The sequence below is a fragment of the Oryzias melastigma genome, linkage group LG5 (assembly GCF_002922805.2).
Source record: "Oryzias melastigma strain HK-1 linkage group LG5, ASM292280v2, whole genome shotgun sequence".
Lineage (NCBI taxonomy): Eukaryota > Metazoa > Chordata > Actinopteri > Beloniformes > Adrianichthyidae > Oryzias > Oryzias melastigma.
This window is the reverse complement of record NC_050516.1, coordinates 31557406-31573119: the sequence shown is the minus strand read 5'-3', so window position 1 is coordinate 31573119 and position 15714 is coordinate 31557406. Positions and strand designations below refer to the sequence as shown.

The window sequence follows — 15714 nt, the reverse complement described above, 5'->3', positions numbered from 1 at the left end:
TTGGCTTCAAGCGTCTGTGAACGTCTGTGATTCAGCAGCTCAAGCCTCACGAGCTGTCGCAGTGTACCTCAGAGGTGTACTGACCTTCATCACTAGTGTGCGGCTCTGTCCCGTTATCTGCCTCATCGAAGGTTCCCGGTTCACTGTGGGGGCTGTCACTAAACAAAACAACAACCTAAAGTTAGAAGAAGAATCCAACGTCTCCTGATCCTTCAACAAACTGGATACTCGCCAGTATTCCTCGCCGCCGGTCATGCATTTCTCGTACACCGGCCCGTCCAGCTCGCGCTGGTTTGGGAAGATGACTTCATGATGGATGATGATGGTCTTTATGACCTCGTTGACATGCGCCTGGCAGGTCACCGGGTCCTGACCGTCAGGTATGGGCATCAAGGTCGGCCCGAAGCAGATGGCCAAGTTATAAGGATCCATCATGTTCTCGTCGCTGTACTGGGAGAGACTGAGGGACAAGGAGCATCATGGGACATTTGATCCTCTCTTCTTCACAGGTACATCTCGTCAGTGAAATATTTAGTTTAGTCTATTCATCATGCTCCATGCAGCCAGTAGAATTATTTAAAAAAATAGAGTTTTTACACTTAATTACAATAATTCAAAGTCCCACATGTGGAGGCGTGGCCTCAGTTTGAACTGAGAACCTGATTGGATGTTCGTTATGATGGAAGAAATAAGTATCACCAATATTTGTGAGCATAGCTTTGAAATTCTACTCGTGTAATTCTGGATTTGTAACAACTTTGGATTTGTCGAGTGTAATTCTGGGAATTCGGACATAGCCTAAGTCAGAAATTTCTCATTTTTTTAGGCTAATTTGGAGTTTAGCTAATGTTTTTGCATTATGCTAGCTGTTTTTTTTGCAAAATTTCACATTGTTTTCCAGTTTTTTTAGGCTAACTTGGAGTTTAGCTATTTTAGCAATATCCTAAAATGTTGGCAAAACTAGACATTGTTTAAGTTTTTTTGGCTAATTTGGACTTTGGCTAATATTTTATTATTGTGATAGCTGTTTTTTGTAAAATGTGTCTTTTTTATTTTTTTTAGGCTAATTTGAGTTTACCTAATAGTTTAGCATTATGCTAGCTGTTTTAGTAAAATTAGAAATTGTTCAATTTTATTTAGGCTAATTTGAGTTTACCTAATATTTTAGCATTATGCTAAATTTTTTGCAAAATTTGAATTTTTTTTTTTTAGGCTAATTTGGAGTTTAGCTAATATTTTAGCATGGTGCTAGCTGTGTTTTTTGTTTTGCTTAATTTGACATTTTTTCAGCTTTTAGGGTAATTTGGAGTTCAGCTAATATGTTTGATTTATGCCAGCTTTTTTGGCAAAATTTGACTTTTTTCCACTTTCTTAGGCTAATTTGAGTTTACCTAATATTTTAGCATTATGCTAGCTGTTTTTTGGCAAAATTTGACTTTTTTCCACTTTTTTAGGCTAATTTGGAGTTTAGCTAATATTTTTAGCATTATGCTAGCTGGTTTTTGCAAAATTAGTCATTTTTTTTCATTTTTTTAGGCTAAGTTTGGAGTTTAGCTAATATTTTATCATTTTGCTAACTGTTTTTTGGCAAATTTTGTTTTTTTTTCCAGTTTTTTGTTTAATCTGGTGTTCAGCTAATATTTTAACATTGTGCTAGCTGTGTTTTTTCTTTTTCTTAATTTGAAATTTTTCCATTTTTCTAGGGTAATTAGAAGTCTAGCTAATTTGGTTGATTAATTCTAGCTTTTTTTTTTGCAAAATTTGACTTTTTTCCACTTTTTTTAGGCTAATTTGGAGTTTAGCTAATATTTTTAGCATTATGCTAGCTGGTTTTTGCAAAATTAGTCATTTTTTTCATTTTTTAGGCTAATTTGGAGTTCAGTTAATATTTTAGCATGGTGCTAGCTGTGTTTTTTGTTTTGCTTAATTTGACATTTTTCCAGCTTTTAGGGTAATTTGGAGTTCAGCTAATATATTTGATTTATGCTAGCTTTTTTGGCAAAATTTGACTTTTTTCCCTTTTTTAGGCTAATTTGGAGTTTAGCTAATATTTTTGCATTATGTTAGCTGTTTTGGCAAAATTTGACATTTTTTCCGGGATATTAGGCTAATTTAGAGTTAAGCTAATATTTTAACAATATGCTAGCTTTTGGCAAAATAAGACATTTTTCAAATTTTCTTTCTTTTCTAGTTTTAATCTGTGCATGTATAAACTGTTTTTTTCTTAATTTCATAATTTTTGCACAAAATATATCGTATCATTTATAAATCGGGTGATATGTATTTCTCTCCATAGTCCAGCTGCATCTCATCCAAAACCACCAAAGGCTGCAGAACCGTCTAAAAGACCACGTGAAGATCTCACACTCTCACACTCAGCGGGACACATTCAAATCACACCTCATGCAAAATTAAAGCTGAGACTTGATTCCGATTTTACATTCATTAGTCAGATGAGCTTCAGAGAATAACGATTATTAATCAGATCATGCGGCAGAGGCCACGACCCGAGCTGGAACAATCAAGAGGAAGTCATAGCAGGTCTTTCTGAGTTATTCACATTCCCAGGCTGAGCAGAAATCTCACAGCTGGACCGACTCCAGCAAAGGACATGAAGTCAAACTGTTCTGAAGGAGAGCTGAGTCAAAGGCTCATTAATCACGTCAATTATCAGAGGATGCTTGTTCACTGACATGTCAGCTTACAGACCTCTAAAAAATGACTGTGGCACCACAAAGCCCGTTTGGACCTTTTCTTAACTCGACATCTGTTTGTGATTTCTCCTCTCAGTTCAGCTGAAATCCATGAATCAATGCTGCAAAATCTAATGACAAATCTGCAGAGCAGGGAAAGTGTTCTGCTCTAAGTCGCAGTCGTGTCGGGTTACCCACTGGTTGAGGAAGGCGAAGAGGTATCTCATGACGATGATGACCGTCCGAGGAAGAGCGGCGATGATCTGCTGGATGTAGTGCGCTCTCTCAGCCCCCGACTCCAACTCTGAGACACAAGCAGTAAAACAAGAGTCTGGTTAAAGACAGACCAACCAGGACAGAGTATTGATGCCACCATAAAAGGTATAAACAGATATGGGAGAATAGAGTCATGAATTTATGACAAAAAGTCGAAAAATTATTTTAAAAATTCAAAAGTTTATGAAAGTAAAGATGTAAAAGTATTATAAAAAGTGAGATCTTATGCAACTTTAAATAGTTAATCCCACTGAACCTTATGTAGGTGAACATGATTAAATGAAGGTTTGTGTGGATGACTGTTTATGTAAATGTAGACTTCATATTAACGTAAAAATAATTTTATTTTTTGATTTACTTTTGTTGATTTAGCAACAGGGGCAGATAATATAAGTATTAATTTATTTAGTCTTATAATTTAATTTTGTATTATTTGGATGCTATGTATTTTTATTAAATACAATAAATTAATAATAAAATGTATGATTACAAAAAAGCATATATTTATGTGGAAAAAACTTGTTTTTTTAAATTAGAATTAAAAAATGCTATATTTATCTTTTAAAATGACGAAGACAATCAAACATAAATGCTGATCGTCACGACAGGTTAAATAAAGCATCAATTCAGAGAAAAAGTTCACCTCTTACTGCTTGTTTGTGTCCAGAAGATAAAGGAAAACTTTGTATTAATTGTTTTATTTTGTTCAAAATTTACCTCGTAAAACATTGTTATTAATTGTGATTATTCCCAACGTGAAGGTGTGATTAATCTTTTTTTTTTTTATTAGTCGGTTGACAACCTTAATTAAAAATAAATATTCTAAATGTACAGTTTTGCGTGTGATTTCATATTGCGATTATTCATAGATAAGAAGTTAAGGTAATAAGTGGTCGGCAAATACTTTAACTAAAAAAAAGTTAATTGCGATTAACGCGATTAATCGCATAACTTTTTCCAGGTTTGTGATTAATTAGTTAATTTTTTTTTTTATCAATTCCCGGCCTGAGTATACATTTATTCTTATGAAATAACAATTAATTTTCTTAAAAAACATTACTTTTTAGTTGTAAACTATTGAATTTTTCAATAAAAAATGTGCAGTTTTATTTTGGTAAAATGTTGACTTTTTTCCTCATAATTTTGTGACTTATTCTCACTCACAATGCCCCAAATTTTATCTCTGGCCTGTTTTTTTCTCAAAGCCGCATATTTTCGTTAAATTTACCCAGTAAAACATTGTAATTAATGGTGATTAATCATAACACAAAAGTGTGAGCAGCATTCATTTTAAATAATTGTTCTAAATGTACAGTTTATGTGTGGTTTCATACTGTGATTATTTACAGATAATAAGTGGTCGGCAAATACTTTAACTAAAAAATAGTTAATTGCGATTAACGCGATTAATCGCATAACTTTTTCCAGGTTTGTGATTAATTAGTTAATTTTTTTTTTTTATCAATTCTTGGCCTGAGTATACATTTATTCTTATGAAATAACAATTAATTTTCTTAAAAAGCATTAGTTTTTAGTTGTAAACTATTGAATTTTTCAATAAAAAATTTGCAGTTTTGGTAAAATGTTGACTTTTTTCCTCATAATTTTGTGACTTATTCTCACTCACAATGCCCCAAATTTAATCTCTGGCCTGTTTTTTTCTCAAAGCCGCATATTTTCGTTAAATTTACCCAGTAAAACATTGTAATTAATGGTGATTAATCATAACACAAAAGTGTGAGCAGCATTCATTTTAAATAATTGTTCTAAATGTACAGTTTATGTGTGATGTCATATTGTTATTATTTGCAGATAATAAGTGGTTGGCAATTACGTGAACAAAAAAAAAGTTAATTGCGATTAAACACAATTAATCGCGATTAATTTTTTTCCAGACTTGTGATTAATTAGTTAATTTTTCTTTAATCGATTTCCAGCCTGAGTATACATTTATTCATATGAAATTACAATTTTTAGTTGTAAAATTTAGAATTTTTCAATCAAAAATGTACAGTTTTATTCTTTAAAATTTTCCTCATGATTTTGTGACTTATTCTCACTTCTTCACTCACTTTTATTGTGGCCCTAATACCCGGTTGTAGAAATGTACCTAGTAAAACATTGTAATTAATAGTGATTCGTCACTATTTGTGCGTGATTTCCTATTGTGATTATTTGCAGATAATAAGTGGTCAGCAAATACTTTAATTAAAATAAAGTTAATTGCGATTAATGCGATTAATTTTTTTCTCCAGTTTGTGATTAATCCGTTAATTTTTTTTAATCGATTCCCGGCCCGAGTATACATTTATTTTTATGAAATTAGAAGTTATTTTCTTACAAAGCATTACTTTTTAGCTGCAAGATATTGAATTTTTCGATTAAAAATGTTGAGTTTTATTCTTGTGAAATGTTGACTTGTTTCCTCATTTGTGACTTATTCTCACTCACTCACTTCTTCACTCATTTTTTTAGTGGTCCTAATACTCGGTTGTAGAAATGTACCTAGTAAAACATTGTAACTAATAGTGATTAATCACTATTTGTGCGTGATTTCATACTGTGATTATTTGCAGATAATAAGTGGTCAGCAAATACTTTAACTAAAATAAAGTTAATTGCGATTAATGAGATTAATTGTGATTCATTTTTTTCTCAGGTTTTTTTTAATCAATTCCAGGCCCAAGTATACATTTATTCTTATGAAATTAGAAGTTATTTTCTTAAAAAGCATTACTTTTTTGCTGTAAAATATTGAATTTTTCAATTTAAAATGTACAGTTTTATTCTTTAAAATGTTGACTTGTTTCCTCATGATTTAGGGACTTATTGTCACTCACTCACTTCTTCACTAACTTTTTTAGTGGTCCTAATACTCGGTTGTAGAATACAACACAGTTTACACATGAATGAAAAAGTTCACAGAGCGGGCCGGCGGGCTTCTACTTCCACATGGGGGAGTCTAACCCCTAAACCCCGGAGCTCATGTGTTTATCCTCTTTAATTTACTGTAACATTTTAAAAAGTTACAGTATGTTAAAGCTTTTCTGTTTAAGGTGTTTTGAGTTTCAAATCTTTCTAGTTTTTGCTTTACTTTTGTCCTTTCCTGTATCTCGCCAGACCCTTCAAACGTTTTCCATCGACTCACTGATGGTGGAGATCAAATCCAAGAAGCGCTCCTTTGGGAAGAGAGGGTTCTCCAGCCCTCTGAAGTACAGCTTCAGCACCCCCGCCACGGAGTTTATATCCTGCTCATTTTGGTCATCAATCAGTGGATCTTCACCTAATGAGGAAGAAACACATTCGTCCATGTTAGGAGTTGTTGATAGAATACAAAAATGTGTTTCTGATGTCACACTCGCCTCTCTCGAATGAGTTCTTAATGTCGTTGACCTCCACCTGCGATCCTGGCACGCGGAAAATGCCCTGCTGCTGCAACCCTGAGAGAAAAATCAAGCAATGCTTCAACAGCCATCAAAAAAACCACAAAAACATATAGTTTGGAACAGGAGATTCAGGCTTATCATAAAGGGAGCTGCGTTTTCTTCCAGGCGAAGGCCCTTCATTAAGGCTGCAGCAGCATGTGGTTTCACTTACAGGACTCTAATCAATTTTCATTGGATCCAGAATAAAGACCTGCAGACGAAAGCTGAAGCCATACGTGACGGTCTGGGGGGCTGACTGGACTATAGCTGAACTATGTTAGTGTTTCGAGATCCCCCTGAGAAGCAGAGCTGAGTGGGTCAGACTCCAAACTCGGGACTATTTGTGGAAATAAAGTTCCTCAATGATCTGCAGCTAACTCAACTGGGGTTAAAGTATGGAGTAAAATTTCTGTCAAAACTCTCCAACGAAAACTCTACGGACACAAGGAACATTCCACGGGTCCAGGACAATCTCCACGCACACTCGTGAAACTTCTTCTCCACACTCGTAGGAATATTCTTACGCTCTTAAAACTAGCTCTGCCCCTCGAGGACGTCAATACCTGTATATCATTCGGTTTTTAAATTAAAATTAAAAATTAAAAAAAGAGGGGAAAAGGGACTGCTTTGTTTATTTATTTATAAATTTCTAAAACACTTGAAAAAGAAGAATCACTTTTGATGTTCCCTTTAGAGTCGTCACAAACTACTCCCAGGTAAAACCCTTAAGTCTGAGAGGAATTCTTAGAAAAGGAATTTGAACGTCCATTATGGTTGTGTCCAAATTCCCCCCTAACTACTAAAAAAACTATATAGTGTGGGACTATAGTGTGCTAGATTTTCAAGGTAATTTGGACACGACGCTCACTTCTTTTCTTTTGTTTTTCTAAACACTGGATATGACATCACAGATTTCACAAAGAGAAAATTGAATCAACATTTCACGACGTTGGAAAATACAGCTGGAAAGGGTACCAAAAGCAGCTCGAGCAGTGGCTTTTCTTCTGGCAGTTCGGCATCATCTTCAAGAACTTTCCGGAAAATACGTTTACCGTATTTCCGGACTACTTTTTTTCTAGGCTTATACAAAGGTGTGGCTATTCTGTGGATTTTTCTTCCATTGCTAGGGGAGGTCTAACCGGAATTAGAATAAAAAATAAGATAGACAAAAATCAATGCAAATCAGAATAGCCGACGCTATTTCTTTTAGCAGATAGAACACTCATGACAAATCAGTAACTGGTAATTATTTTCAAATCCCTGCTTCTTCATCATGGGAATCACACAAAGAGGTTTGCGTGGTGCACATTTTTAGTTGAAGGCCATGAAGGAAGGAAACTGTGCTGCTGCACACAAGCTTAGCATCAATGAATGTATGGTGAGACGGCAGGTGCATACATGTAGATTTATTGTAAATGTCTAATTTTTCAACATAGATATCTGCGGCTCATTGCCAAGTGCAGCTTATATTTCTTCTTTCTTTTTTTTTTTTATTGAGCAGATGCAGCTTAAATACAGGTGAGTCTTATAGTCCAGAAAATACATAAATATTTATGACTCCACTGTGTTCTGATGGTGAAAATGTGGATGGTTTATTCAAAAATTACATTTAGACAAGTTTTTTTTTTTTGCTAATATGTTTGACTAATTTAGCTTGCTGAGGAATTTTAGGCTAATTTGGAGTTCAGCTATTAATGAAACAGCAAGCTAGCTTTTATGGCTAATTTGGCCTCTAGTTCGTTTTTTATGGTAATTTGGATTTTAGCTAATATTTTAGCAATATATGCTAACATTTTAGCTAATTTGTTATCTACTGTGGTTTTTAAGCTAATTTACAGTTTAGCTTTTCTATTAGTAACATGCTAACATTTTTGACTGATTTAATTTATTGGGGAGTTTTATGATAATTTTCAGTTCAGCATAAAGAGAATTTTCACTTATTTGGCCTCTACAAAAGATAAAAGCATTAAAAAAAAAACTTTTTTAAAACATGCTATTTTCTTTTTATGTTTTCGCTTTTGTTTGTGCCAAAAATATTTCAAATAATTCATATTTATTAAAAAGAAACAAACAAAAAGATGAATGCAAATTCACATTTCTTAAAGGCTAAAGACTATATATGGCTCCTTCTAGGTTTTCATCAGTAGAAAACGAGCCCAAATGGTTCTTCTACTGTGGTAGGCCTACACTAATTTAATTTATCTGTCGTTGAGACATTGAGAGAAGTGTGTTTTTAATTGTTATGTGTGTTTGTGATCGTGTCTACAGTCTGTTTAGATACAAAAACATGAACATATTTGTCAATCGCTGCGTTTTATAGTGAAAAATTGGTTATATTTTAAAAATAAACCCTATTTTCCCATGTATCTTGGTGTAACTTCCTGCTAGAATTGATGCGGTTCGCTCACAAAATCAACCAGACGCTGAAATGATCCGCTGCAGCCTCCCGCGGAGGACCATGGCGCTCTGCGCCTGGTGTGAACCGCACCCATGGAGGACGGCCTCCGTCCCGCACCACTTTGTCCAGTGTGAACCAGGCGTAGCGGGGTAGCGGAACGGGCGTGGACTCTGTCCTGGTCCCCTGGAGCGTTCCTTGCGTGCGAGGAGTTTGATAAATGGTCGTGGGGGACTTTTGGCGGTAAAATAACGCCATATGAAAAGAGTTTATAGACTTCTTGGGATGCTCTCTTTTCTGATCCTTTGGCGGAGCAGCAAATAGACGTTGAAACTCACCGTATAGATTAATATATCTGATACAGCTTTCAACCACCAGGGGAATCGGTTGACCAGAATCCTACAATCAAAAAGGAAATAGATGAAACCAACTGAATAAATGTAATAAATAATGACATTAATTGGTTGATTGAAATGTTGCAATGCAAGAAAATGGAAAAAGCAGTTAGGAATAGTGTAGTTCAGTTAGAGAAGTATTAGTGTTCCTCTGCAACAGCGGTACCTGAATCCGAGTACGGGCATTCCTTCTCCCTCTGGGACGGAAAACAGCAAAGCGAGGCAGAGGAAGCAGAGAATTGCAGTTAGAAAAGTTAAAACGACTTTAGGAGGTTAGAGCAGACGGAGCACAGACACATCGCTGGGTTTCATTTCTCCACAGTGTTTGGATTTAGAAGAAAACGCCAGAGACGGTCAACTCTAGAGGGAAATTAGCGGCAGGTGATTTCCTCTCAGGCTGCGTCCATTAGAAAAAGGAGGCAAGCGGAGGGATTAGAGGTTAAAAAGTGTTGGTATATCAAGAGCCAAATGAGCTGGAAGAGGGAGGAAGCAGACAGGACCAGAGCAGAGGCTCTAAATGCCATAACTGCCAGATTCGTGGGGGGGCTGCTGGGACATACACCTCCACCAGGGGGTACCTCGATGAAGGTCTCCATATTGCCATTAAACAGTTTATGGTTATTCGTGGAGCACGGCCTAGGTTTCCGCATTTTCTGTGGTTTAGGGGGTAGAGTGGGGGGTCTGGGTGGACAATGGAAAGGGAGGGGGGGAAACACCAGATTAAAAAGAAACTGAACAAACATCTGCTGATCTGAGTGATAAAATAAAATCACATCCAATTTAAAAAACTGTGGAAGTGAAATGACCGAAGAACTTTTTATCAAGGTGTAATCTGACAGACTCCTCCAGTTTTTTTAAGTTTAATTCAAAATAATTGTCTGATTCACTGAATCTGCTTCAAAGATCTTTTCATTTCAAAAGTGGCTTGAGTGTCAAAAAAATGCAGACACCCTTGATCTACATGAGACCGGAAAAGTCTGAAAAGCTTTGAAACAACAGAAGTAAAAAAAAAGGATGCTAAATTACTGTGTAAAACCTATGAAAAAAAAAATGCAAAAATTGAAAAATAAATTCATGATGAACAAGGCAGGTTTATTTGTAAAATGTGACCTGTGTGTCTTCAGTGATGCACCTGCCTTTTAATCTTTAGTTTGAAAATCTGTGATAAATGTCGTGAAAAGACTCACCTTGTGGTTCCACACTCAGCTCTTTCCCCTGTGGGAAAAAAACACAAAAGGACTTTTATTTGCTTTTGCCTTTATGGCAACACCCCCCGACTTACCGAGGAGAATAATGACAGACAACATCACCATTGAGCAGAATAGAGATGTTCTAAAAGCGGACAAAGCCACTGAGCTGTTGTCGCTGGAGCCTCCGGGGATGCCGAGGATCCCCAACAGCTCCTGACCCCTCCCTGGGATGAAAATCGGGGGGGCTGGCAGCTGCAGTATGTGCAGACTGGAGCGGGAAGGGTCTGAACAATGCCTACACGGTTCACTGAGCTGCTCTTTATCGGTTCCCGACAACAAATGCAGATATTTCATAGAGACCTGCACAGACAGTCCATGCAGAACACGACATCCTGGTTCCTCTGTTCAAAGACGAAGACTCTTTGTCAGCGGAAACAGGGCAGTTACATAGAAAATGTGTCAAAGTCAAGGCCCGGGGGCCGGATCCGGCCCTCCGGGTAATTATATCCGGTCCTCCAGATCATTTATTATTTTATTTATTGTTATTAATGGCAGAATGTTATCTTGGGCTTCTTTTTAATTTGTATAATTTAGACAAAATATGTTTTATGGAGTATAAAATATGAAAAATGATTTGAGGTTTAAGTTGATTTAAAGTGCTGTTTCCAGTTTTTCAGGATATTTTCAAGTTTAGCGATTTTTACTGCTACATGCTTGCTGTTTTGGGTAATTTAGGCTTTTTTATTTTTAGGCTCTTTTGGAGTTAGGCTAATATTTACATGCTAGCTGTTTTGGCTAGTTTGGGTTTTTCTTTCAGTTTTTTAGGCTATTTTGAAGTTTAGCTATTTTTTCAGATACATGCTAGCTTTTTTGGCCAACCTAAGTGTTTTTTCAGGCTAATTTGGCATTCAGCGGCCAAATTCAGCTTACAGCATTCACAGTAGCATTATCGCGGGTAATGCTATATATCTGGTTCATAATTATATAAGTTACAGTTTCAAGTTTTAAAAATTTAGTTTTTAGAGTTTTCAATAAATGTTTATCTTGTTCGGCCCGCCACCTAAGGTGTGTTTTGGATTTTGGCCCCTTGTGCGATTGAGTTCAACACCCCTTAGGAATATGGTCATGATCATAAAAAAAGAGAAAAAGAGCATCAAAATATCTTAAACATTTGGAAGATAAGACCAGGTTTGCAGCTGTCAGGTGGAAGAACCCTTCCAACTTTTGATTATTCTGCAGTAAACACCTCCAAGAACACACTCATGAGCTTTCATTTAAAAGGCGAGGCTGATAAGTCTATTAACAACACCTTTCCTGGTGCCAGAGCATGACTCTATGATTTTATTAATCCATGCAGCAAGATGTAAACACCATGTGGCACTTTCCAGTCTCATCTCGTCCCTGCTGTCATGGCCACACCCACACACACACAGACATGATGTTTTGAGGCGATAAACGAACCAATGAAACTCATCAGTGATTGATCACCTGAATAATTAAACACGGGAGGCACCTGGAGACGCCATATGCTCTTTGCAGGAGCACAAACTGGCCTTCCAGGTCCTCAGCTGCTCATGAAGCGACTGCTTGGCAACTCCAAATGAACCGCGTGCAACCCCAAGTCCGGACGATAAAATAAATCATCAGACTGGGATCAAATGGGCATAAATATTCAGGAGTTGGGTGACTGATTCAAGGCATCAGCTGTCTACGACTTTTCATTTAAGGGGGAACCCTTGACGCAGGAGCAGCTGCAGAGACGGCTCTCGTTTGTCCAGCTGATTGATTGGGTGGAAAGCGTTCACGGCTGAGGAGGTGCAGCATTCCTGAGGGAAAAGGTAGAGCCAAGGAGATCCTTTCTCCTCCAGCCTTTAATGCAAACCCTTTCTTTGGTAACCAGATAACACCAGCATAGAAACACACAAAGGAAAACAGGCGCTTCAGAGTAGATGTTTGGGGTGATAATTCTCCTTTTGAAAAATAGATCTCTATTCCCCATTTTTCCCTTCTACATTTAAAAGAATTACATTTAGATAAGACCTGGACCACAACAGCTCTGCGAATAAAGTTTTTACAAAGCTATACGATGACTTTTGGTGATAAGAATAACAGCGGTCAAAGTCAAGTACACACTTAAAAATAAACCACTGAAATAAAGAGCTCCTTACCTTCTCCCAGCGTTTGTTTCAGTAAGTCATGTTTGGCCTGGAGTTTAATGATGAGATTACTGCCATTCAAATACTCCTTGAATTTCTAGATGGATAAAGACAAAAAACGACATAAAAGCAGGAATAATTGTCACTTTGTTTTCTGAATTCAAAACCAAAAGAAAAGACAAACTCACTGAAAAGTAGAACATCTCCGTCTCCTGCTGGTTGGACCTCCTCTTCGCTATGTTCAGCTTGCTCATGTACGACTCGGAGGCCACAGACTTGATGGACTCGGTGGAGCGACTATGTTGAAAGGCGTCTGACACATCGAAGTCCTCCACTGTCAGCATGTCCTGCAGAGTTTGCATGGTGGCATCCAACGTCTTCCTCACCTGGACGGGTTTGGAAAGGATAGACATTATAATGCTATTCTTAAGTCTTTCAGAGTAAACTATATCTATATATGATCATAATTAGGGCTGTCAAATCAATCGTGATTAATTAACTGCAGACATTTTAGCGTGTTATTTATTTTTTAATCACATTAATCTCCTTTTAGCGTCGGATGGTTACTACTGTGTTCTGCACACCTGGAGGAGCATTTTATCCCACTCATAGCAGAAAACTGTAAATACTCATTAAATGATTTATACTTCAGTCCTGTTATATTTATTAGTTTAAATTGTTTTTTACGGAAGCGGACTGTTTAGACGCAGTGCGTCTAGTTGTCATGGTAACGGCTTCAGAGCTCTGCTCTAGTTCCTTTTTGAGAAACGTGATCAAAATGAGAAGCTAAAGAAAAGCACAATTTTAGATGGAAAATTCCCCTTTCAGCACTTGTTTCAATCCAGACAAAAAAACAAAAGTTTATTTAAAAAAACAAAAAAAAAAAGTCTAAATAGTTCAATTCAATTGCAGTGTTGATTTCTTCCTTCTTCGATTCTCTTCTCTAGTTCTTATCTGCTTTATCCCAGTCTTTAAAATGATCAAATTCACCCAAAATGGTTAAAGGAACAGTTTGGCCCCACCAGTGATAAAGGCCCTTTACATTAAGATATTTCTAACTTATAAATGACAGTATTGTCATGTAGTCTGAATTCATGTAGAAAGCAGAATTCAGTTCAGGTCTGCGTGACTGGTGATCTTTTGGGATTTTGATTCTTTTAGCTTGAGACACACAATTTGTACTCATGAACAAAGCATGCCCAAAGTCTGGCCCATGGGTCAAATGTGGCCCACATTCAAATTTCGAAAAGCTCTATTTGTAAAGATGATGTTTTCTAAAAACTGTGTGAGCAATTTCTTGAATAAATTCCGTCATTAGCCGTTGAAAACCTGTGGCAACACTGTTGTGCAACTTTTCTGTAACACTTTCTAGCTCAATTCTAAAATGTCAGCGGTAACAAAAAAAGAAAAGTTTACGCGGAGTTCACACAGCACCTGGAAGCACCGCGGAACAGGGGTCGCTTCCATTCGGCGCCCTTGTTAAACTAAGGTATATTTCACACCAGAAGCAAAGCGCCGCGGTCCTCCGCAGCCACCTCGCGTCATGCAGCAATCGTTTTGGCGTCTGTTCTATTTTCTGTGCAGGCCGCGAGCAATCCGCGTCAATCCTGGCAGGAAGTAACATCAAGATACATGAGAAAATCCGGCCAATTTTCAAAATATAACCAATTTTTCTCAATAAAACAGAGCGATTGACACATGCGATCATGTTTTTGTATTTAAACAGACCGTAGAGATGAAAACACAGTATTCCTCCCTTATTGGGGGGTTAGGGACCGGAGACCTCTGCTAATCCACGGAATCCGCGAAAACGAAGAACCTCCGGTCTCCGTCTCACCCTCCATCCCCCGCAGCCAAAGAATGTCCTTTATTAATCCATACTCATCAAAACACTTCAGATCATACTTTGGAAACAATTCTTAAAATAAAATTGGAGTATCGCTTACTATAAAGAGAGAAAGAATACGCGTTTGACGTTAACTGGAGGTGAAGCAGATTCCGTGCACTCCACTTTGTGGCGCTTCTGCGTGTGGTGTGAACCTGGCGTTACATTGTCTTTGGTGAATAAAAAATAGTTCTAAAAAATCTAAAAAAAAAAAACAGTTGCATCATACATTATATGTAAATTACATTCAAATATATACAGTATTATATCTATATCTAAATGTTGATACATTAACAAGCGTGATTAATAAAACATAATTAAACATAAATTAATTTGTTAATATTTATATATATATATACATATATATAATATTTAAATAAACGTAAACTTTTTTTCATGTGCGTGAGATTTTATCAAATTTAAGAGATAATATGGCATTTATTTGCAGTTTTTGGACAAAACCAATAATTTATTTTAATAAATAAGGCGGAGAACTGACGTCATTCTGACGGCTTTAATGCAGCAGCAGTGCACCTGTTCTGAAGCGCGACGGGGCCAGAGCGAAATGGAGCTGTCTGCTAGAATTCCAACAACGAGGAAAGTGACCATTATTTTATTTTAGGATGGGGACCTACATGAATTTTCCACAATAATGAGCATCAGCGTTGTCTCCGCGAAAGTCCCGCCCCGACGCCGCGAGAGGAAACAGTTCAGAGAAGACAGACACGCCCCCACCTGAGAGACCTGAAATCCAGCTGGATTTTTTCACAAGTATAATAAAGAAAAACAGAATTCCAGGAAAAATTTAATGTTCTCTCTTAGGAGAGAAAGTCTTATTTTTGGGGGGTACCTGGAGTGACTTCAGCTCAAATTTTTTTTGTATTTTTATTCAAAAAAATGTTTAATATGGTGGTTGACAAATTCTTGTTGTTTTTATAAAATTAGATCTAAAACTTTCATTTTATGTTGTAGAAACAGTTTGTTTTTTTGGGAATTTTCACAGCAAAGTTGATCCCATGTTTCCTGACAGATTTTTATATATATATATTAGAGCTGTCAGGCGATTAAAATTTTTAATCGCGATTAATCGCATTTTGTCTGGAGTTAACTCGCGATTAATCGCAAATTTACATGGGGCCTTTTTTTAAGGAAAAAAATGTGTGGTTTGTGGAATTTAGCAGTTCTACATTAATTATGAAAACAAGAATAGTAAAATTAATAGTTTTCATCAGAAATACTTTATTTTGAAACATTGTATTGAGATAAACTTTCTTAACAATAAAAGGCTGTAACATAAAA

The 15714-nt window shown here is 36.5% G+C and overlaps 1 protein-coding gene across 4 annotated transcripts in view; it reads right to left on the bottom strand.

Moving 5' to 3' along the window:
- Positions 1 to 15714, bottom strand: part of srgap3 (SLIT-ROBO Rho GTPase activating protein 3) — an 85347-nt gene that overhangs the window by 10558 nt on the left and 59075 nt on the right. For 2 of the 4 annotated variants that reach the window (XM_024269502.2, XM_024269503.2), the window contains exons 9-18: positions 12719 to 12916; positions 12543 to 12627; positions 10372 to 10399; positions 9763 to 9865; positions 9128 to 9188; positions 6332 to 6409; positions 6118 to 6252; positions 2892 to 2997; positions 233 to 460; positions 85 to 158 (exon numbers count right to left, since the gene is read on the bottom strand). In XM_024269502.2, coding sequence (XP_024125270.1) covers positions 85 to 158; positions 233 to 460; positions 2892 to 2997; positions 6118 to 6252; positions 6332 to 6409; positions 9128 to 9188; positions 9763 to 9865; positions 10372 to 10399; positions 12543 to 12627; positions 12719 to 12916 — 1096 coding nt within the window. Of the gene's footprint in view, positions 1 to 84; positions 159 to 232; positions 461 to 2891; positions 2998 to 6117; positions 6253 to 6331; positions 6410 to 9127; positions 9189 to 9350; positions 9382 to 9762; positions 9866 to 10371; positions 10400 to 12542; positions 12628 to 12718; positions 12917 to 15714 lie in introns of all 4 variants that reach the window. The other 2 variants (XM_024269504.2, XM_024269505.2) reach the window with 1 other exon arrangement.